Source organism: Arvicanthis niloticus, chromosome 2 (genome assembly GCF_011762505.2).
Source record: "Arvicanthis niloticus isolate mArvNil1 chromosome 2, mArvNil1.pat.X, whole genome shotgun sequence".
Taxonomy (NCBI): Eukaryota; Metazoa; Chordata; class Mammalia; order Rodentia; family Muridae; genus Arvicanthis; species Arvicanthis niloticus.
In genome coordinates, this window is record NC_047659.1 from 60045502 (window position 1) to 60068828 (window position 23327).

Consider the following 23327-nt stretch of genomic DNA (forward strand, 5'->3'; position numbering starts at 1 on the left):
ACAATATTAAAATATTTTTGTGCCCTTTCAACAACCTTCAGCATTTCTCAGCCTCTTATTGTTTTGTGTTTTATTTTTGGTTTTTGGAAAGGCGGTGAACACTATCCTATTAATCTTCCCACCAACTGATTCTTACCACTTAATTGACTAATGGTGTGTGGGAGAATAATCACAAGAGGAGTTGTGAAGTTTTTGATTTATATTGTCTGTCCTTCTGATTCCTGGAATTAAATGATAGTGTGTACTATCATTCTAGACTCTTACAGAAGGTTTTATAAAATTTAATTACAAAAATGACAATATCATACTTGTGTATAATTCATATGATTCTATTAGCTCCTATAAAATGGGGAGAAATCCATAATTTTATTTTTTATGAGTACTATTTGGAAAGGGGTTCATAAAATGTAAGAAAGCAATATCAACAGCTTTATTCATGTTCCCGATGAACCTCAGTAGTAGAGTACTTGATTATTTTTTAAGAAATAATCTTAGGTTTACTTCAAAGCACTAATAAAACAAGCTTATTTATTTCATAATTTAATTGTTTTATGGTATTTCATGTGTTATCAACAATCAAAGCGTACCTTTGTGTCACATAAATATTTGCTACGTCTCCTCAAGCTGATCAAGGATAGAACACTGTTATCTTGCCTGTTGAGCTATGTTGACATGGAGATCACATTTTCCACTATAAGCATTTGTTTCCTATGTGCCTCAGTGCTTCTATCACATCCTGGTTTCTTAGGCTGTAGATGAGGGGGTTTAACATTGGAATCATAATACCATAGAACACAGAAGCCACCTTCTCTTGCTCTTGAGATTTGTTGGTCCCATGAAGTACATACATATATGAGAGTGTTCCATAGAATATGGTGACAGCGGTCATATGGGATGCACATGTGGAGAAAGCTTTTCTCCTTCCTGCAGCTGAAGACATCCTTAGGATGGCAGCCAAGATAAATGTGTAGGAAAGAATGACAACAGACACAGTGAACGTCAAGTTAAACCCCACAAAGATTGTCAGTACCATGATATTGAGATCAATACTGGAGCAAGAGAGGGCGAGAATTGGTGGTACATCACAGAAAAAATGATTAATGGCATTGGATTTACAGAAATTTGATAAGAAAGTAAAACTTGTATTTACAGTGGCATTTAGGAAGCCCATAGTGTATGACCCAAGCAGCAGCAATATGCAGAGTCTTTGGGACATGATAATAGGATAGCGTAGTGGGTTACAGATGGCCACATAGCGGTCCACAGCCATAGCAGCCAGGATGAAACAGTCACTGGTTACAAAGATACCATAGACGAGTAATTGAGCTATGCATCCTGTGAAGGAGATGGATGGTTTTGTGCTCACAAAATTTTGCAATGTCCTGGGAGTGATTGCAGAGGAATAACAGAGGTCCACAAAAGCCAAATGCTGCAGGAAAAAGTACATGGGAGTGTGCAGTGAAGAGTGAAGTTTGATGAGCAGGATCATGCCAATGTTGCCCACTAAGGTGGCTATGTAAATGACTAGGAATACCACAAAGAGGATGTGCCAAGACTCATGTTGACCAGCAAATCCCAGGAGAATAAATTCAGTCACTTTGGTGTCATTACTGTGTTCCATGGTTAGTAGAAATCCAATATCATCTGAAATTGTCAAAGAAAAAAATAGCAGAAAAAATAACTTCATTTTGATTTGTTTTTAGTAATGTTATAATATTTGTTTTTAATCACTTCAAAGAATACTTTCCTTTGTGTATGTTTGTTTGTGTGTGTGTGTGTGTGTGTGTGTGTGTGTGTGTGTGTGTGTGTGTGTGTGTGTGTATTTGGGACATGTGTGTACAGGTACATGTACATGCATGTTTATGTGTGTATTTGACAGCTGATGGCCAACTCTGGGTGATGTTCATCAGGTATTGCTCATCTTTTGCTTTGCAATAGGATCTTTCACTTTATTTGGAACTTGATGCGTCAGCTAAAGTGGCTAGCAGGGAACACCAGTGATTTGTCTGTCTCAGTTCTGGGTTTATAATTGTACACCACCATGTTTGGGTTTAGTTTTATATGGTTTCTGGAGATCTAAAGTCAAGTTCCTATAGTTGTATGAGAGTACTTTACTGAATGGACTACTTCCCTTTCCCCTCAAAGGTTATATTTTTCTATGACATATTTCATGGTGTTTAAAGGTTGAACCTTGCTACTTAGATTAGTTTCACCCATGTTTTTTAGAAACTGCTTTTGAACAGATCCATTCTCAGCAACTGCTTGTTATTTTATTAATGTACCAGTTAACAAAAATGAAAAATATGCTTATTTTCTTTTCTGATTGTTGCTTATGCTCTATATTTTAATTAAAATACATTCATTAGTAATTGTGATGGAAAATCTGGATCTAACCTTATATTTCTATCTAATCTTTCTGTAAGTTAATTCCATGCCTCACTTTGACCTTTCATCCTCCTTAATACTCCACCTTATCCACCATGGATTTATTGTCATGTAAGATATTTTTACCAAAGAATGTGGAAATATTATTTTTTTGTAAAGTTTAAAACTTTAATGAAAACTGATAAAATATTTCAGCTCTGTCAAAAGTTTTAAATAATTTTTAGTGATCAAGATTACCTCCTGTGTTTTCTTCATCACAGATAGATTAGGTGGAGTCCATGGCTTGGACTGCTATTGGATGGTATGTCCCCATCATACATCAGTATCTTTGTATCTTATTGCTCCATTCTCACTGTTCACCCGTTCTGCTGCTAGTGTTGAGCTAAAGCTGGCTATAGCTCATCTCTGCTGCAAATAATTAGTTGTCACAATTTCTATGTGACATATTTCTAGGAACAAAAATACTGAATTTGAGTATTGACAATGAACTTTATGTGATGGATGAGCTAGTGTTTATTGCTATTGATATGTATTTATGGTCCTGTATCCCTACTTACTCATGAAATTGATGTTTTCCTAAGAAAAATATGTGTCTAGAAGTGTCTTATTTTTTTATTAAGAGAAAAAGAATCTTATCACTTTTTAATGTCCTTAGATTTTGACATTTGTCTTTTCAGGAAATTGCCTGCCTGTAGCAACATCAGTGTCTCTCATGATTTGATTTGTGAATGATTTTTGGAATTTTCTTCAGTTGCCAACAATGATTTTTTTTCATATTCTAGCATCTGTTCACTGTGTCTATTTTATCTTTCCTAGAGTAGAGATAAAAAAAATCTAAAATAAGAATGGATTACTTTTACCTATGCTCTTACAAAAAAACCTAATAATTGATAATTTTGAGCTCTTGTTGTATTCTGTTGGAGAAATTTTGTGTAGCCCACTACTTTTTCAAACTTATTTTTCTGGCAGAACCAAATGTTGAAATAAAACTACTTTTTTCTTTCCTTTAATTAATAGTAGCTAATGGTGGTTGAACAATGGTACTTTATATTATAGTTTTATTTTTTTCAACTAATCTCAATATTAATTTTTAAACAATATTGACTAGATTGACTAAACATCTAGAATGTTATTGATATGTGAATGCATGTCTGTTTATGGACATTCGTGTGTGTATGTGTGTGTGCCTTGGAAAGATTAAAATATTTCAAAGCATTAATTAATTTTGACCAAACATTTTAAAATATCATAAAGCACTTGATTTACATACATTACATATAAAATTTAGTACATATTTATGGAGACACTATTAACAATTTTAATGAATATTGGTTTTTACTCTTTGAGAACTTTGCATGACATTGTATCTATTTCTCCTTCTTTCCCTTTATATGTTCCCCAAATTCCCCTTTTGACTTCATGTTCCCTTCTTAAAAACAAACAAACAAACAAACCAACAAACCAACAAACCAACCAAAGCCAAACAACTTACTAAATCCCAATAAGTCTCACATATGTGTTATACGAGTTGGGCCATCCACTGGTATTCAGAGTCCAATCATTATACATACTTCTAGAGGAATTAGTTGCTCTCCCTCCAAGTAGATATCCATTGATAATAGCTCTCTAATAAGGGGCAAAAACTATGAGAACTCCTCATTCATTAATGAATGATTTAAAAAAATCACCAATTCATTTCACAAGGTTAAGATAACATAAAAAAATTCAATATGAGAAAGAAAGTTAAAACTCCAATTTGGGACTATAATTGCAAACATCTGAAATCCAGTCATGATTACCGAGATCAAAGACAACATCAGTAAATGCCTATTACTTTTCCTTCTAGGTTTTCATTTAACTGATAAATTAAAAACAAAGTGTATGTGGGTACCATATTATCACTTTTAGATATTGAATGAAGACCCAAAGCAAGTAGATTGGCTGACAGTTCCAGTTAATCTTGGCAACAGATGGTGGTCATGTATGAGGCACTGTTGGAGAGTGGATCATGAGCGTCAACAGGCTCGGTTTTCTTAGATGATAAGGAACAAAGCTTGCCAGGCTGTTTTCAGAGTCACAAAATAAATGTGCCATATTGCTTGTCTAGGGATGTGGTAGATAAAATGAATAAAAAGGAGCCTCCCAGAAATTGTCTTTGCAAGAAAAAGGCAGTATAAAGGGAAATAAATTTTTCTAGGTAATGACTATCAAGTTACATTTATCCATTGAATAAAAACATTTTTTAGCATTGAAAAGTTAGTTAATATAATTTTCCACATTGAAATATTACAGCAACATCATTTCAGAAGATACCAAACATTTTTTGATAAATGTTGCTAATCTTTCTTGGGAAAACATAAATGGGAAGAAATGATGTTACCCTGGAAAATGGGTTTATAACATTTTTGTGAACATCAGCACTACCAACAAGTCATAAGAAGTGCTTATAAATGAAGAAATGTTGCAAGATTCCTTAAGTAATTGCTTATATATATTGAATATATATATATACACAATTGAATATATATGTATATACATTTAATATTTTTGAGACCCAGGCTAGAAAAAAAGGCATGAAAAGAAATTAAACATAATTATAAGGGAGGACCAAGATCATACTTAGTTTTAGATGATTCAATTGTCCTGAGGGAATAATTTAATAAATTGTTAGTGGAGTTAGTAAAGTCATTTAATATTAGGCTAATATATGAACGAATATTTACTAGAAAAAGAAAGAAAGTACTTTAAAAAGTCTCTACTATAACTCAGGTCTGGCCTCTGGGTACTACAATATCAACTTGTTAGGCAAAGTACATCTACTAGTGCAATAGTGGCATGCTTGTTCCAAAGGAAGCCAACCATTTTATGTCTGAATCTGAACTTGCTTTATGGAACAGAATACATGTGCGGCACTGTAAAACTCGTTAAACATCTATGACTAGGAGAGTCATGGTTCTTTAAGGGAAGTTTACTGCTGATGTTTTTCTAAATGAACATCTAGTCCCACTGCCATCTAAATAGTATATTTATATGCCTAGACTTTTGTATCTCTGAGCCTTAGTTAAAGAAGCCTTTTAGTCATGGGTGGTGGTCAAAGCAGAGGCACTGAAAGTAAAAGGCCTTCTAGTGTTCAGCTCTAACTGGGACATCTATATCTACTATTCTGAGCCCCAGGAAACATTGTGGAAGAGTAAGTGGAAAGACTGCAAGGGGCAGAGTGTGAGGAAGAGTACCATAAAATGCTGTTTATTTAGGATGTGATGTGCCTATTGCAATTATAAACACTCACAGCTAAGACCACTTGCAGAACATCCCTGTTACACCAAAGCACAGGAAAATAAGAGGAGAACTAGATAGGAGAAAGAAGGTTTCATCAGGAGTGGGAGGGAGATAAGAAAAGGTAATGAGAGGGGGTATGATCCAAGATTGTGTATGCAAGTAAGAAACTACAAACCGCAACCAAATCAAACTAAAATAAGCAAAACAACAACAAAAAGAAAGTAAATAAACATTTTAGTGAGATTACAAACCTAAATATAAACATAATAGGGTATATTCATGGTTTTTCATTAAGGAAATAACTTTTCCTGAAGCACTGAAGAGTCAAACAGACCAATTTCTTGGATAAAAATGCAGAATTGTCCCATTACATTTTCAACATATTAATCTATAACTTCTCTGTAGTTGTAGTTAAATCCTTGAGAAAAATTTATGTTTGACCTGACAATTCTATATGGAGTTTGAAAGGAAAATATGTTGAGAGAACAACTTGACCTGCCAGACAGCAGAAGTTATAAAACAGTAATTATGATGACATCATGCAACTGTCCTGAAGGTAGAAGAGCATGTCGGCAAACCTGAGAAAAGCAAACTATGTAACCGTCCAAAGGAAGGAGGCAACCAACAGCCTCACCCAGCTATGATGCCTATAAATCATATCAATAACCAGCATGATACAATAGCCCTGAGGTACAGTAGTGGCATACATACTTTGACAGTGACCAACAGCTCTATAATTGCACTTAAAACTTGCTTGACAAGATAGTAACTATGCCTGGCACTGGAAACCTAGTTAACTCTTCAGAGCTAGTGAAATCATGGATATTGTAGGAGAACCTATAACCACCATGTTTCTAAACCAGCAAAATCCATAGCAGTAATCTAAACATTTGTCCCAATAGCCACAGATAAGTGTAGCTTTCATCCCTAATCAAAGAAACTTCTTTTTGTAGCAGAAGATCACTACAGAGAATGACAATCAGTCAAAATGCAAAGCTGTGGAGTTCAGACCTAGTATATATATCTATAAAAAACTCCTTTACCTAAGGCTCAAGAAACATTGTAGAAGATGGGCTGAAAAGATTATAAAAGTCGGAGGATCAGGGAGGATTTTCTTTTTAAGATTATGTCTCTTAGCTATATCCATAAATCCTCACTAGCATGACTTTTTAAATATGAGCTGAACAATGATGAGACCAATATACATGCCAAAGTAGAAAAGGAAATGCCAATGGGGCCTCAATCCTACTCAAGCAACAATAGTCAACTAAAAAATACTGAGAGTGGGAAAAATAGTCTTTTCCAGGGAAGAACACACCAATACCAATTGGTCAGTCTTAAAAATATGCAAGCAAGTTATAGTACAAAGATGGAACAAGTTATATTAATAGTATATATGTATATATAATATGTATATGTAATAACAACTAATGAAAAAGGAGGCTGCGAATTTGATAGAGAGCAAGGAGGAGATGTAGGAGGTTTTGGAGGGAGAAAAAGGAAGTACAAACCATAAAAGTATTAAAATACACTGTAGTGCTCTAAATACTTAGGAATATGAAGAAATCATACTGAATTCCAAGTTTATGCTTTACAAAAGTTGTTTTCTCATGCATTATGGATTTAAACATGTACATTTTACATGAGAAAAACAATACTGACTACTGGTGACTTAGCAATACAGAAAGAATTTTAGATAAATTATAAAACAATATAGAATATGGAAATTTTCTGGAGAGAGAATTCACAGGGTAAAAGAACTTGCTGTGTAATCATTGAGTTTAGATCCTAATATCCATGTGGGCATAGCTGCACAGGTTCATGTAACTTAAATAGAAACATAGGATCTCTGTGGCTTTCTGGCCACTAGCCTATGTACAGGTAAACTAGAGACTCCCTTTCAAAGAAATAAGGAAGAAGACATCCTACATCGTTTTCTGGTGCACATACATACCCACTCAGACACAGACCTTTACCATCTGCACACACAAAAAAGTACTCCCATTAAAATGCTCAACACTATCAAAAGAAAAAAAAGATTGAAATTTGTTTCAACAGGTATAAATAATAAAGATCCAGTATGTATAATTTTTATAAATTAATCTTATGGAAAAATTTATGAAAGATATGAACAAGGCAATTGTAGAAGAAAGAAAAACTAAGTATTCAACTGAGGTATGAAAATATATAGAGTTTACCATTAGTCAGGCAGTTATATATGAAAACTTCATTAAAATGGAATTTTACTCATCAATTTAAAATGTCAAGTTTTTTTGAGAATTGTAGATACACAAGAAAGCATATTTTTTTTTTATAGAAATGAAAATTGGTGGTTATGTTAGAGACAATTTTGAAACAGTTAAACCTATGTTTTTACTGGTCAAATCTCTGGTATAATGTAAATAGTTAAAATAAATTAATGACAACATTCCATTTATATTTATGTACATTTTCATATATGTTTATACTGGAAGGCACACAAACAAAGGAATGTCCAGTCTCATTTATTAGAGAAAGAAGTAAAGAAAATCAGCAAGTCAATTGTTATAAATAAATATCTATAAATATTCCAACATAACCCCAAGTTAATAAAGTTTCAGAAATTCTCATGGACTCAGCTGTCAGGAAGGCCAGGCAGAGCCATGGGCAGCTCCATAGGTGTTATGGTGAATTTCGAATAAGAATGTCTCTTTAGTGGTAGGCATATAACACACTAAGTTTGCTGCTACTTTGAGCTTCTCTGTCTCCTTGAACTACCATGAGACAAACAGAACAGGGTTCATCTGTAAAAAAATAACTAGGGGTACCATAATAATTTTGAATTAAAACAGTACATTTGTGGGGAGCAACAGCTTTCTAGAGCTCAGGAAACAAAGCACATGAACACACACAGACACAGACAGAGACACAGACACAGACACACACACACACTCACACACACAAACTAAACACAGTGAGGGTGTTTGCTAATCAAATGAATTCTGGGATGAAAACTTGGAAAAGAATACCTGAATGTTCTGAGAAAGTCAAATCTCTGATGAGTCCACATGCTTCCAAACTTCATGTAAAGTCAGAATTGTGCAGCTGTCCAGGGACAGACTGACCTCAGCTTGATTATCAGTCACAGCTTCAAAGTGATAGAGGACTTCATTCCTTCTGTCTCAGTTTTGTCTCCTGTAAGATGGGGTAACAGATTTACTTAAAGTAAATGTCCACTCTAATGATTTATGAAAACAAATGATCAGAAACAAGGTTAGCAAAACCACAGTAGCTTCATCTTATAGACTGATAAGCTGACTCTCAAATTAAGATAAATATGTACACTTATGGAAAGATGTCCATATCATATTGCACACTGAGGAAAGGGTCTTGCAGTTTGATATGGACAGTGTGGAATATTCAAAATATATTTTACACAATTTTACTTCTCTAATTTTCCTCTTTTCCCTTTTACTGTTACATTTTTAAAATACAGTATATATTTTTGATATTTTCCTTCTCTCAGCTTTTCCTATATTCTCCCCACTTCCCTAGCCACCCAACTTCATGTTTTGTCTTCTCTTTCAAAACAAAAACAAAAAAAAGAAAATCAAACAAATGAAAAACTCCAGTAAGATGACAAATATAGACAAAGCAAAATGAAACAAAGCAAAATGCACGTGCACACACACACACACACACACACACACACACACACACACACACTCCATAAAAATCTATTGAGTTGGTTTTGTGTTTATCAACTATTCATAAGCAGAGGGCCTGCCATGGAGTGTGCTTGATAGATTCAGTGACACTTCATTGGAAAAAACTGATTTTTCTTTTTCCAGCATGTATTTTAATTACTAATAGCTTTTTGGTTAGGGGGTGGGACTTTATATCCATTTCTTCCTTTTCAAAGCTAGAATTTTGCCTGCTTTGAACCTATGCAGGTGTGTATTTGCTGTCACATGGTCTTTGTGTTTGTGCATTAGTTCTGTTGTCTCGAAGATACTGTTTACATTGAGAACAGATAAAAAAGTTTCTGATTATTATTTTAGTCATGATGTAGAAGAGATAGATAAATTATAGTTGATAGATAGCTTAGCTGATAGATAGCTGATAGATGATAGATAGACAGACAGACAGACAGACAGACAGACAGACAGACATATTAAACCTGCAAACTCAGTTCACAATTTTCATTTCATGGCTGAAAGGAATTCATTCACCACAGGGCCAGTACTGAATGAGTGCTCAACACTCAGTTATACACGTGCTAATAAAACACTAAGGGAGCTCAGATTCCTTCTGTAGTTTAGTTATTTGATCTTTTGTTTACCCTCATCCTCTCTGGACAAACCAGCACAATTCATTTTCTTAACTCAATTTCCATAGTGGGACCAAGGAAGAAGTGAAACATTTTGGAAAATAAGCTGAACCCTTTTACATTTCACTACCTGCTCCAATGTTGCACAGAAGAAATTGAAAACCTCACTGGCTTTGCTTTCTTTAAATCATGGTTGCTTCCAGAACCTCTGCAGCAGGCACAGACTGATCATCAAGGTATCTTGAATGTTTCTTACCCATGAGGGAGTTCATATTTGGGGGATAAGGGATCAATATTCACTCCCTTGAGAACCTGGAGCTCCAGGAGCTGAGATGAAATGAAGTAAACAGTATTCTGAAGTAATATTTTATTGACTAGATTTAAAATTTTTAGAGACCATTTTTTTCATTTTTATCATGAACTATTAGTGTCCTTTTTGTTGTTGTGTTGCCTTACTATTTAACAATTGTTATTTCTTGTTATAAGTCAGGTTGAACACCTTTTCAAAATAGAGCCAAGGATGTGTGCTTAGCTTTAGATATAAAGCTTTGCTACCGAACTCATACAAACCCAGGCTTTCTGAAACATGGAAAATATGACTCAAATTTAAGAGTGTTAGAAATTCAGTCTTTTGGAGATGTATCACCACATTAACCATCTTTCATTTACCAAAACAAAATATTAACTCATGATTATTTCTTTCTTTACTCAATAAATACTTATTTTCCAAAGACATCTCTACATAAAGAAAATGTTTATTCTAATTGCACATTACATAATTCAGCTATTTAACTAGAAATCCCTGGAATAAGAAACTTTGAATTGTGTTTGCCTATAGTGCTGTTATTAAATCTGAATTAATTGGTCTTCCAGGAACAAACTAATTTAAATGAGATTGTACCTTTTAGCTTACCTAGCTTTTAGCTCACATATGCAGACTGATTATCAAACAATGGCTGCCCTATTCCCAGTATCCTATGTCCTTTTAAAGTAAGGGTAAGCAAAGAATTGTAAGAATGGAACATCAACTGTGTAGATGTATTTAAACAGGAAAACAAAGGCTTTGTGTCCTTAGAAATTCTGTATGTAAAAGGTGTTGGCTAGACTTATGAATATGGAGCGAGAGGAATTAGTTTCTTATATTCACACTGACCTTTCTTATACTTCAATGCATGTAAAGTAGAGAGATTTTTTTCTGTTCTAAAATTGCTCCTTTTTTCATGGCATCTTTTAACTTCTTGCCTCAGGAACATCTCTGAAGCCACAGAGGTTGACTTATCTGAGTGAATATATGTATATACACATATATAAACAATATCTGTAAGTCTTCAGCCCCTGAGGCAGGGAGGAAGAACAGATATCTCAGTTCTTTATCTTGCAGAGGGACAATTTTGAGGGACATTTTGTACTGTCCATTAAATACACGGCAGAACAGTTCCAGTTTCACAATTTGTAACCAAGACAAATAATTCCCTCCTGCTTGTATTGTCTCTATTTGTTTCACTCTTCTTCCAGCTATTTTCTGTGATTTAGGACAAAAACCTTCAAAAACGTACCCTTGGGCCTTTATGACCACTCTCATATTGATATGCTGCACAACACTTTTGAGCTAAGCTTTGAAATCTCTGTCCTCAATTGACCTGGACCAGCAGGTCGTTTCTCAGTGATGGGCTCCTCAGAGAAAGGACCAAAATTCCAAGATAAGGAGATAGAAAAGCTGGGGTTTCATAAACTATGTCTTATGCCCAAGAAACTTATTAAGAAGTACAGTATATTATATATTGTTTTCAGGGAAAATGGGGCAGAGTCCATAGAAAGCTATCATCCAGTGGAAGTCAGCCGGAGGATAACCAAGCAACGTTGTACAAAGGGAACACAAGGTATCCCTTTACAGACTGACCACATGGTGGTCATTGGACTGATAAGTCCAGCCTCTTCAGAAGGACCAGCAAAGTTCCCAGAAACAAAACCTTAACTACTTGGAGGCTTTGACCTCAGACACAGACTGGGCTTTGCCAAGTTTGCCCTGGGCAAGGACACAGACCTATGTTCTTTTTGTTCTTTCATTTGGGTCTCTGAGAAATTCTTGAATTGATCTGACTCAAAACCTCACCAATACAGTAGCATTAAGAGTAACGTCATTGGGATATGATCATGATTAGATTATACCATACATCCCAATGATGACATTTATTTATTTATTTATTTATTTGTTTATTTATTTATTTTGGTTTTTCGAGACAGGGTTTCTCTGTATAGCCTTGGCTGTCCTGGAACTCACTCTGTAGACCAGGCTGGCCTCGAACTCAGAAATCCACCTGCCTCTGCCTCCCCAGTGCTGGGATTAAAGGCGTGCACCACCACCAATGATGAGATTTATATCTATCTGTTAAGAAAGGCATTGCTTCTACTCTCTGTTTGATGTTGTGCTAAGATGTAATACACCAAGAAGAGAATCTGTACCAGACCCAACTATGTCAGTATCTTATGTCAGACATCTGGCCTTAAAGTCCTTGAGACATGAATGTCCTTTTTTTAATGGGCTAGAGAGATAGCTCAACATTTAATAGCACTGGTTCTTCTGGACCCATGTTCAATTTCCAGTACTGCTATGGAGACTGTCATAGTTAGTGTTTCTATTGCTGTGATGAAACACTGTGACCAAATTGTGGAGGAAAGGGTTTATTTGGCTTACACCTCAATGTTAATCATCAAAGGAAGTCAGGACAGGTACTCTAATAGGGGAAGAACCTGGAGGTAGGAGCTGATAGAGAGGCCATGGAGAGATACTGCTCACTGGCTTGCTTCCCGTCTTGCTCAGCCTGGTTTCTCATAGAACCCAGGACTGCTAAAGCAGGGATGGAACCACCCATGATGGGCTGGGCTTTAACCCATCCACCACTAAAATAATGCCTTATAGCCAGATCTTATGGAGCCATCTTTCAACTGATGTTCCCTCCTTTCAGATAACTTAGTTTATGTTTCAAGCTTACATAAGTCTAGGCAGCACAACTGACCCCTTGTCAACTTGACACTCAAAAGCATCACTATTAAGCAACCCCTTTTCTTTCTTAGTCATCCCCAAGCTGTCACATTAAAACATAAATAAATTTATTTATTTATTGAAAACAGGTTCTTTTCTCCTAACAATACATCCTAACCACAGCTTTCCCTTCCTTCATTCCTCCCAGCTCCCCTACACTTCTCCTTTCACCCAGACCCACTCCTCCTCTGTTTCCCTTTGGGAAGAAGCAGGTCTCCAAGAGACAACAACCAAACACAACAAAACAAAAAAAAAAACAATAAGAAAAGCAAAAGCCTTTATATTGAGGCTGGACAAGCCAACTTCTAGGAGGAAAAGAGCAGATAAAAGAGTCAGAAGCCCACATGATCCCTCTAGTAGGAGTTCCCCACACGCCAAGCTAACAGCCATAACATCTGCACAGAGGAGCTGGTGTAGACCTGTGCAGGTCTCAGGCTTCCTGCCTTAGTCAATGTGAGCCCATATGAGCCCTGTTTAGTTGATTTGGTTGGCCATGTTCTCCATGTGTCCTCAATCTCCTCTGGTTCCTACAATCTCCCTTCTCCCTCTTCTGTGGGAGTTCCCTGATTTTCAAGGGGAAGGACCTTGTATAGACCTTCAGTTTATGCTAAGGGAAAGAGGTCTACCTCTGGCTGTGGATCTCTGTGCCCACTCCCATCTGCTCCTGGAGTAAGTCTTTTTGATAGATGACTGGACAAGGCACTGATCTATGAATATAGTAGAATATCAATAGAAATTGTATTATTTCATTGACTTTTTTGGCTGGTCATGTTTGGTTCTACACAAGATCTCTGGGCTATCCAGTCTTTGGTTCCTGGCCATCCAGACAGTACCAGATATGGGCTCCTTCTTGTGGCATGGGACACAAGTTAGACTAGTCACTGGCTGGTCACTCCCACACGTTCTATGTCTCCATTGCTGTAGGATATCTCATAGGTGGAATAGATTGTAGGTCAAAGGTTTTGTGGCTGGGTAGGTGTTTCAGTCCTCCTAACGGAAGACTTGTCTGGTTATAGAGGATGGCTGGTTCAGCCTTCAAATCCTCCATTGCTAGGAGCAAGTCCACTAAAATCAGGAACAAGACAAGGTTGCCCTCTCTCTATTTATCTACTCAATATAGTACATGAAGTTTTAGGTAAAACAATAAGGAGATCAAGGGGATACAAATTGAAAAAAAGTCAAAGTTTGGTTATTTGCACACAAATAACCCTAAAAATTTCACCCAGGAACTCATGATAAACACTTCAGGCAAACAGGCTAGAATGGCATCTGTGGTACCTTAGAATCTGTAGGACAACTGTCCAGGCCCTTCTGGCTTTTAGCATTTTCATTGAGAAGTAGGGTATAATTCTAACAATCTGCCTTTTATATGTCATTTTATCTTTTGCTTTTTAGCTTTTAATATTCTTTCTTTGTTCTATATGTCTAGTGTTTTAATTATTACTTAGTGAGGGAACTTTCTCTTCTCATCCAGTGTGCCTGGTGCTCTGTATGCTTCTTGTACCTTATAGGTATCTCTTTCTTTAGGACACTTTTCTTCTATGATTTTGTTGAAAATTTTTTCTGGGCCTTTGAGCTTGGTAGTCTCCTTCCTCTATTCCTATTATTTTTAGGTTTGGCCTTTTTATAGTGTCACAGATTTTCTTAATATTTTTGTGTCAAGAAATTTTAGATATAAGATTTTTTGCTTGATTTATCTATTTCTTTTGTTGTATCTTCACTGTCTGAAATTCTTTTTCTCTCTTCCACTTCCTTTATTCTGTTGATGAAATTTCCCTGTCTAGATCCTGTTCACATTCCTAAATTCTCCATTTCCAGGATTCCCTCAGTTTGTGCATTCTTTATTGCTTCTATTTCCATTTTCAGGCCTTGAACCATTATTACTCCTGTCATCCAATTGTTTTTGTTTTTCTGGTTTTCTTTGAGGGATATATTTATTTCCTCTCATTTGTGTGTATTTTGCTAGATTTCTTTAAGGTATTTATTCATTTTCTCTTAAGGACCTCTATTATCTTCATAAGGTTTTAAAGTCTTTTTCTTGTACTTCAGCTATGTTGGATTATTCTGGGCCTGGTAGGATAGCTGGGCTCTGGTGGAGACAAATTGCTCTGACTTTTATTTATTGTGTTGTTACATTGGCTTTTAGGCATTTAGATTCGGGATGATTGTAGGTCTAGGTGTCGATTTCTGGGTTTGTCTTTGTTGTGTGGGCATTTTGTTCATTGATTTCTGTTTCCTCTCTGGATTTTCAGAGTGTGGTAGCTGTGTGTTGTCTGCTTTATAGGCCTGATCTTGTAGTGTGTTCACCAGGAGTACTTGTTGGTTTTAGAGGCTGAGGAAAGGGAGACCAGCAGGGGATTATGTATGGGATACACAAGAGGTGTGGACTAGGCAGAGGGGAGGCTACAGCTGGTGTTTTGTTGCAGTGCTAGGGGTGACCTTGAGGATTGAATCTAAAGAAATAGAGAGAGTGGAGAAGGTGCATGGACAGCCTACCTAATAATAACTTTAAAAGTTCCACAGTCTTTACAAAATTCAAAAATATTAAAATTTCAGTCTATTTAAAATATTGAATCTCTGTAAAACCTAAAATCTCCTTTTAAACTTCAAAATCTTTCAGCTGTGGACTCTTGTAAAAATCAGAATTAAATTAAATACCTTCTTCTGAGGGGAAAACCAGGGCACAGTCACAATCTGAACCAAGCAAAATCAAACTTTAACAGTATAAATAACTCGATGTCCAATTGTCTGGGGTTCACTCATGATCTTCTGGGTTCCTCCAAGGAGCCTGAGTCCCTTTTCTAGCTCTGCCCTCTGCAGTTCTGACAGGTTGTCTTCTAGGTTCCAACTAGCTCACACTACTGAAGCTGCTCTTCTTGGTGGACATTCCATGGTACTAGCATTTCAGTCTTCTGCTGAAACTGGGTTACACTTTCATGAACTGGGGCAATATGCATGGAGTATTCCGTACCTAGGAAACTCTTTTCAGTTTCTGTGTCCATAATTGTACTGAAGATTGAAAACAGGAATGGATCAGCAACAAAGCCAGCAAATACTTTCAGAATCTAGCCCAAACTTAGAGGATATCCCAAACTCCTGTAATAAATCACTTTGTTGAACTAAGCATGGGATGCTGGATCAGCAGTTTACTGATGGCGTACTTTATCATTTAATAGAAAATGAGTGATACTGTCTGCTTGCATTCTTTGTACAGTCATTTCAAAACTTGAACATACCCTTTGTATGGTCAACCATTGTATGCAAGACATAAATTAACATGTTTCTTGTAATAACACAGATTCAATTTGAGTGTTTTTCATATGTAAATATGAAAGATATTTAAAAATAAGAAAGTCACATATGGTGAGGTATCAGTAGAGTGAACACAGAGTTTATGCAGAATATTGCTATCCATAAAGCTTACATTAGTCTTTGGTGATCAGAATTATATTGGGGCTTTATAATATATAATCAATAGGAAAATAAATGGGATTCCAATGGATGCTAAGAGCAGTTTTCTTTTTCTTTTCTTCTCTTTTCTCTCTCTCTCTCTTTCTATTTTTTTGTGAATAAGAGAACTGACAGCAGAAAGAATTGAGTGTTAGTATGGTACTTCACACAATGAAGTATCTGAAGCCAGTTTCTTTGCACACTACAAAGCAGTAAGTTTCTGTTTTGTCTGTTCTAAAGCCATTTATCTGCATAAAAATGATTTGTATATCTTTTGTAAATGAATTATCAAGGATATATTTTTAGTTTCATCTCTTTCTAGATTATCTCATGGAATAGAAATAAAAAGTGCTTGTGTTGTTACAATTAATAGGGAAGATTAAGGTATATTGAAAAATAAAGAAGTTACTATTGAAAACATAAGTATAAAGTGCCTTGGAATGTAATAATGATGAGAATGTGAGATGCAAGGGACAGCTTGAATTGCAAGACATTTAAAAATAAATATATTTATTTCATATTCAAATTATTGTAGTAATTTGAATATAATTTACAAAAGAGCCCATGGTAAGCAATTTATGAAGCTCCATTAATGCAGGAAAAAAATAATGAAATTAAATATTAATGTTTATTATAACAGTAAATGTTTTTTTCTAGTCATGAAAGAAATGGTTCTCAACCTTTAATAGAGTTCCTCATGTTGTGGGGACCCAGAACTATAAGATTATTTTGTTGCTACTTAATAACTATAATTTTGCTACTGTTATAAATTGTAGTGTAAATATCTGATATACAATCCTCAAAAGGTCACTACCCACAGGTTGCGAACCACTACTTTAAAGTATTTAAAATATTAGAAACAGCATTTCACAAAGGATATTTTAAAAATATATTTATCAATATCTATAATAACCTTCATAGAGTGCTCTTCATGACAGTGTGAAACATTACTTCATGACAGTGTGAAACATTAATTTCAAAGTATGAGTTTTAAATGTAAGTTTCAGGAGAGGTAATTGAATACTTCATATATTATATAATTGGATGCATTAATAGGGGAAGTCATTATTTAAGAATGCTTACTCAGTGCTTCAAATTTCATAATTATTAAGTTGTAGTTAAACAGTTATACTAATTTGATATAGTGAATTTTTATTATTGTGGGCCAAATCAAAATAACTTTTTCCTTGTCAATTTTATAGCATCTTTGACCTCCTTGTTTCTCAAGCTATAGATCAGAGGGTTCAGCATGGGAATCACAATGCCATAAAACACAGAGGCCACTTTCATATTCTCCTCAGAATTGTCTGAATGAGGCTGTAAGTACATGTAAGCAAGGGTTCCATAGAAAATGGTGACTGCTGTCAGGTGGGAGGCACACGTGGAGAAGGTTTTCTTCCTCCCTGCAGTAGAGAACATCTTTAGGATGGCAGCCATGATATACATGTAGGATAAGATAACAACCAATACCGTGAATATCAGGTTAAATCCAACAAAGATAACAAGAAGCCTGATATTGGTGTCAGTGTTGGAGCAGGAAAGGTTAATAATTGGAGGGACATCACAGAAAAAGTGACTGATGTGATTAGATTTACAGTATGACAGTGAAAATCTAAAGCCTGTGTGTACTGAAGAATTTATTGATCCAATGAGATAGGAACCAGCTACCATCTGGATGCAGACTTTTCGGGACATGAGTATGGGGTAATGAAGTGGTTTGCAGATGGCTACATAGCGGTCCACTGCCATAGCTGCCAGGAGGTAACAGTCACAAGTAGCAAAGATTGCATAGATCAGTAATTGTACGACACATCCTCCAAATGATGTGAATTTGTCTTCCACTACGAAGTTTTGTAGCATTTTGGGAGTAATAGCAGATGTATAACAGATGTCAACAAAAGCCAGATGTTGTAGAAAGAAGTACATGGGGGTCTGAAGTCTGGAGTCAGTGTGGATGAGGAAAATCATCCCAGTGTTACCCACCATGGATGTCATATAGATGACAAGAAACACAATGAAGAGGACACACTGAATAGCATGCTGGACTCCAAATCCAAGGAGATAGACGCCTTTGACTTCAGTCTCATTATATTGTGTCATTGTCACTGAAAATCTAGAGAACACTAAGAAGAGGAGGGACAAAGAAGAAAATCTCAGTAATTTTATTTTTAAAATATTAACAGTTCGTTTTATTTTGATTAATTTTATTTGGCTTTTCCTGACAAGCACCCATGATATTTGTTAATTTTCAAAGAGTCTTTTATATCTATGATATGAAGTCACTTTATAAATTAATGTATTTGATCCATTATTCATCTTTAAAAAGTAAAAATATCAGTATTTACAGATAATGTGCTATATACTCAAAAGACCACAAAGATTCTGCTAGAAAATCCTTAGATTTAGTAAACACTTTCACTAACGTTGCAGGATACAAAATCATCATACAAAATTAGCAGTTTTTATATATGCACACAGTGAAATTACTAAGATCAAACTTAGGAAAAATAATCATTCACAATAGATGAAAAATGTACCTATGAATAAATGTAAGCATGGAAATGAAAACTTTAAGACAAGGTGAGAAGAAACTGAAGAATATGTTAGATATAAAATAACCTTCCATGCGCCTGGATTGGTAGTATTAATTTGGGAAAAGTTTATGTTACCAAAATTTTTCTACAGATTCAATGCAACACTCACCAAAATTCTAATTCACAGAACCAGAAAAAAAAAAAACCAAATCATACAAGAATACAAAAACCAACTATAGCCTAAGCAATCCTAAGTAGAAAGGACACATATGGTTGTATTACTACACCCGATCTCACTATGGAGGATTTTTTTCACATAGTGAAAAAAAGCCTGGACCAGCACAAGAGCAGAAGCATAGAAACAAGGAATAGACAGAAGCATAGACCAATAGCATATAGAACTGAGGAACAGATGGAAGCATAGCCCAATAGAAATCGAACTGAGAAATAGATAGAAGCATAGACCAACAGAACATAGAACAGAGGAATAAACCCACGCAGCCATGATAACCTGATTTTTGACAAAAATGTCGAAACATTTTGGGAAAAACAGTTCACTCAACAAATTGTGTGGGTAAAACTGGATGCCAACCTGTATAAAAATAAAACTAGATTAATATTTTTCACCCTGCTCAATGTCATAGAAAGTAGAACAAAGAACTTTAAAATCTCAAACGCTAAGCTAGAGAAAATAGACAAAATGCTTCAATATTTAAGTATTCACAAGAACTCTCTGAAAATAATTCCAGTAGAACAGGAAGTAGCCAGAAAAACTAACTAATGTAGCTACATGAAATTAACAAGCTTCTGCACAGCAAAGGAGATTTTGAGCAGAGTAAACAGACAGAAAATAGGAGAAAGTCTTCAGTTATACCTATGTATTGACAAGGGTACCTATGTACCCTTGATTAAAGGTATCTATGTACCTTCAGTTGTACCTATGTATTGACAAGGGCCAATATATAAAATATATAAAGAACTTAAAAAGTTAAACTTAATGTTTAACTTAAATGTTAATGTTTAACTTAAAAAGTTAAACATTAAGACTCCTAAACTTCTAAGTAACAAATGTGTTAATAATTATAACAGATGTTCTTAGAAGAAATAGAAGTGGTCAATACACTTTTAAAAATTTTGAATATGCCTAGCTACCAAACAAATACAAATTAAAGCTGCATGAGATCCCATCTCATTCTAGAAAGAATGAGTATCAAAAAAAAAAAAAAAAAAAAAAAAAAAAAAAAGAGATAACAAAAAATGCCAAGGAATAGGGAAAGAGAATCCTTATTCACTGCTTGTGTGAGTGTGCTCTAGTAATGGCATTTGGAAATCAGTGTGGAGCGTTCTGAAAATGAATCAAAATGCCATGTGTGGACAGTTACAATGTATACATCTACAAAACACACCTGCTCTGAAGGCTCAAGGAGCAGTGCAGCAGAAGAGACAGAAAACTTCTAAGAGCCAGAAGAACAGGGACTTTGATGTGAGACTGTATCTCCTAGTAACATCGGAAGTGACACCCATAAAATCTTACCAACACGATTGCCCAAACAAGAGCTGAACAAGAATGACACCAATGTACATGTCAAAGTAGAAAGAGAAAAGCCCATGAAACCTAAACTCTATGCAAAGAACTATAGCTAACGAAGGAAAGCTAGGATTGGTATTCTCAGGGAAGAACATACCAATTGGTTGTCCAGTGTTGGTGACCAAATGGTCAGCCTGGAAAACATATATATAAGTAACAATATATGAACCGAGCATGTTGTATTTATAAAACATCTATATGCAATACACATATAAGCATTCAATAACAATTAGTGAACAAAGAGGTCATGAATTTGAATGAGATAAGGGAAGTTTAGAGGGAGAAAATGGAAGAAAGAAATGTTGCAGTTATATTATCTCAAAAGTAATAAAGAAGTAGAATTACTGAACTATGTATCTAGACTATTCCTGAATATACACCTAGAGAACTATGTATGTCATTATAGACATACTTACACATCTATGTTTACTGTTCCTTATTTATAATAGCAAAAATATGGAACCAGTCTAGATGATCAACAGACTAATGGATTATGAAGTTATGGTACATATATTCAATGGATTTATCAGTAGAAAAATTGAAGATAAATAGATAAAATTGGAAAAAATTTCAGATACAAATAGTATGAAAAAGAAACCTACTTTCTTTTTTTTTGTGTTGTACAGGGATATATCTCCCCCTTTTCATTTTATGAAAATATTGTTTTTTTCCTTTTCATTTTTATTGGATATTTTATTTATTTAAATTTTAGATGCCATCAGGTGGGGCAAGTCTCTAGAAAATTTTAGCAGCATTACCTAGTGAAGCCAAGATTTGACTAGAGATGCATGCTTAACCATGATCTAATATCCAGGGTTTCTTAGACAGAATCATCTACAAGCCACTTTTGTCTTTTTATCATTTCTGAGTTCCATAGTAATTGTTATTTAAAGTGTGATGCAGCCTTGGGTTTGATGTTGTATATAAACAGGTATCTATTTATATATATTCCTAAGAAATATATATATCCTCCCAAGTTTTTTTATTTTTATTGGATACTTTATTTATATTTCAGATGGCATCCCAGTCTCCCCTCCCTAGAAATCCCCTCTCCCATCCCCTTCCTCCTTTTTGTTTTTACACCATTTTAATTATATGTAAGTATTAAGGTCAGTTCTAGTTTGAGGACTAGCAATACAATAGATGCAAATAGTTAAGGAACAAGGAAGACAATAAACACAATTAGTCAAAGAACAAACAAGACAATAAAAAAATTTCCATGAACACTCCTGTGATCACTGTTTCTAGGGGCTTATTGGGATGACCAAAATATCAGAGCCAACTTGTCCTAACCCAACTTCCTAACACATCAGATAACTTTTGAAGATGCGTTTCTCATAATTCAATACTTGGTCATGACTTCAGAAAAGTTCAAACTCTATGAATAGAAGATATATTTTCAATTTGACCAAGAACATCTACAAATATGAATATTTACTTTCTTAAGTAAACATACCATCACCAATGCTATTCCTTATGTTTATAGAAATTTTAGTTAGTAGAATGAAGGCAGAAGAGGAATCAAAATAATACACGTTAGAGAGAAAGAAATACACCTGTGTGTATTTGTAGGTCACATAAACAATACAGAAGATCCCAAGGAATCTACCATCATCTTCTAGAGTTTACAAGTCACTTCATCAAAGCTTCAGAACACAAGATGACCATAAAAAATCAGCTCTCTGCATTAATAGTAGTGGAAAGTGGGAGATGAAATTAAGTCTTCTTTATAGTCACTAAGGTAGAATACTTAAGTATAAATGTAGTCATATCTGTATAGGATTAGTGTGATGAAACTTAGAAGACACTGATGAATGAAACCAAAGAGCTACATACATAGACAAACTGTATGGGCTAAAAAGCTTAGTATAATGAGATGTTATTCTGTCTGAAATTGACACCCAATAGACATAATTCCCAGTCTGTCAGATTTTTCTGTAGATATAGAATAGACTATTCTATAATTTATATGTAAGGGAAAAGCTGTTATACTCTCTAAGTAAGACTTTCCAAAGAGTAAAGTATTGTGAGCCAGTAACCTTGTTGTTAGGATTTATCCTGGTATTGTATAAACACTGTGATATTGTTGGATGAGCTGACACACAGATGAAGAGTAGAGAAAGCCCAGAAAACAATATACATAGGTCTAGCCCACTGAGTTTTATAAGAATGCAAAGCCATTCAGTAGGATGCCAGAATGCTTGACATTTTCAGGGTGAAAAAAATCAACTTAATATAAAATTTACATCATAAATCAAAATGATCTCAAAATAGCTCATATATTTAAAGCTAACATAAGAGACTTTTTTTGTTCTTTGGATTTTTTTAATACATTTTTTGTGTGTGTGTGTGTAGCCTTGGAACTTTCTCTGTAGGCCAGGCTGGAATTGAACTCAGAGATCTGCCTGCCTCTGCCTCCCAACTTCTGAGATTAAAGGCATGTCCATCACCACTCATTACTTCTAAATAAAATAATATAAGGTAAAACACTGAAGTCAGTGAACATAATGGAAAGCTCTTAGACATTATATACTAAGGTTTCATCATGTTATATAAGATGTCACAATTGAGAAAAATTGGGCAGTATAGATTAATAGGTATAAATAAGTAAATCAAGCCTAATGAACATTTTCAACAAACTAAAAACAAGGTTAAGAGTCTGAAAAGGCATACTACATGGGAGAAAAGATGTACATAACTCATAGTTGAAAAAAAGAATCATACGTAAGGTACATCAAG

The 23327-nt window shown here is 35.0% G+C and overlaps 2 protein-coding genes across 2 annotated transcripts; both read right to left on the bottom strand.

The window, feature by feature from the left end:
- Nucleotides 1–30: 30 nt before the first annotated feature.
- LOC117704440 (olfactory receptor 5AK3-like) lies at nucleotides 31–10183 on the bottom strand. Its single transcript, XM_034496567.2, has 3 exons — nucleotides 10104–10183; nucleotides 8673–8838; nucleotides 31–1644 (listed from the first exon to the last, which is right to left on the bottom strand). The coding sequence occupies exon 3, from the start codon at nucleotides 1619–1621 to the stop codon at nucleotides 692–694; it is 930 nt and encodes a 309-aa protein (XP_034352458.1). The 5' UTR covers nucleotides 1622–1644; nucleotides 8673–8838; nucleotides 10104–10183; the 3' UTR covers nucleotides 31–691.
- A 7335-nt stretch (nucleotides 10184–17518) lies between these two features.
- On the bottom strand, nucleotides 17519–18577 carry LOC117704464 (olfactory receptor 5AK2-like). Its single transcript, XM_034496599.2, has one exon. It carries the CDS (start codon nucleotides 18564–18566, stop codon nucleotides 17637–17639), a length of 930 nt encoding a protein of 309 aa, XP_034352490.1. The 5' UTR covers nucleotides 18567–18577; the 3' UTR covers nucleotides 17519–17636.
- Nucleotides 18578–23327: the final 4750 nt, after the last annotated feature.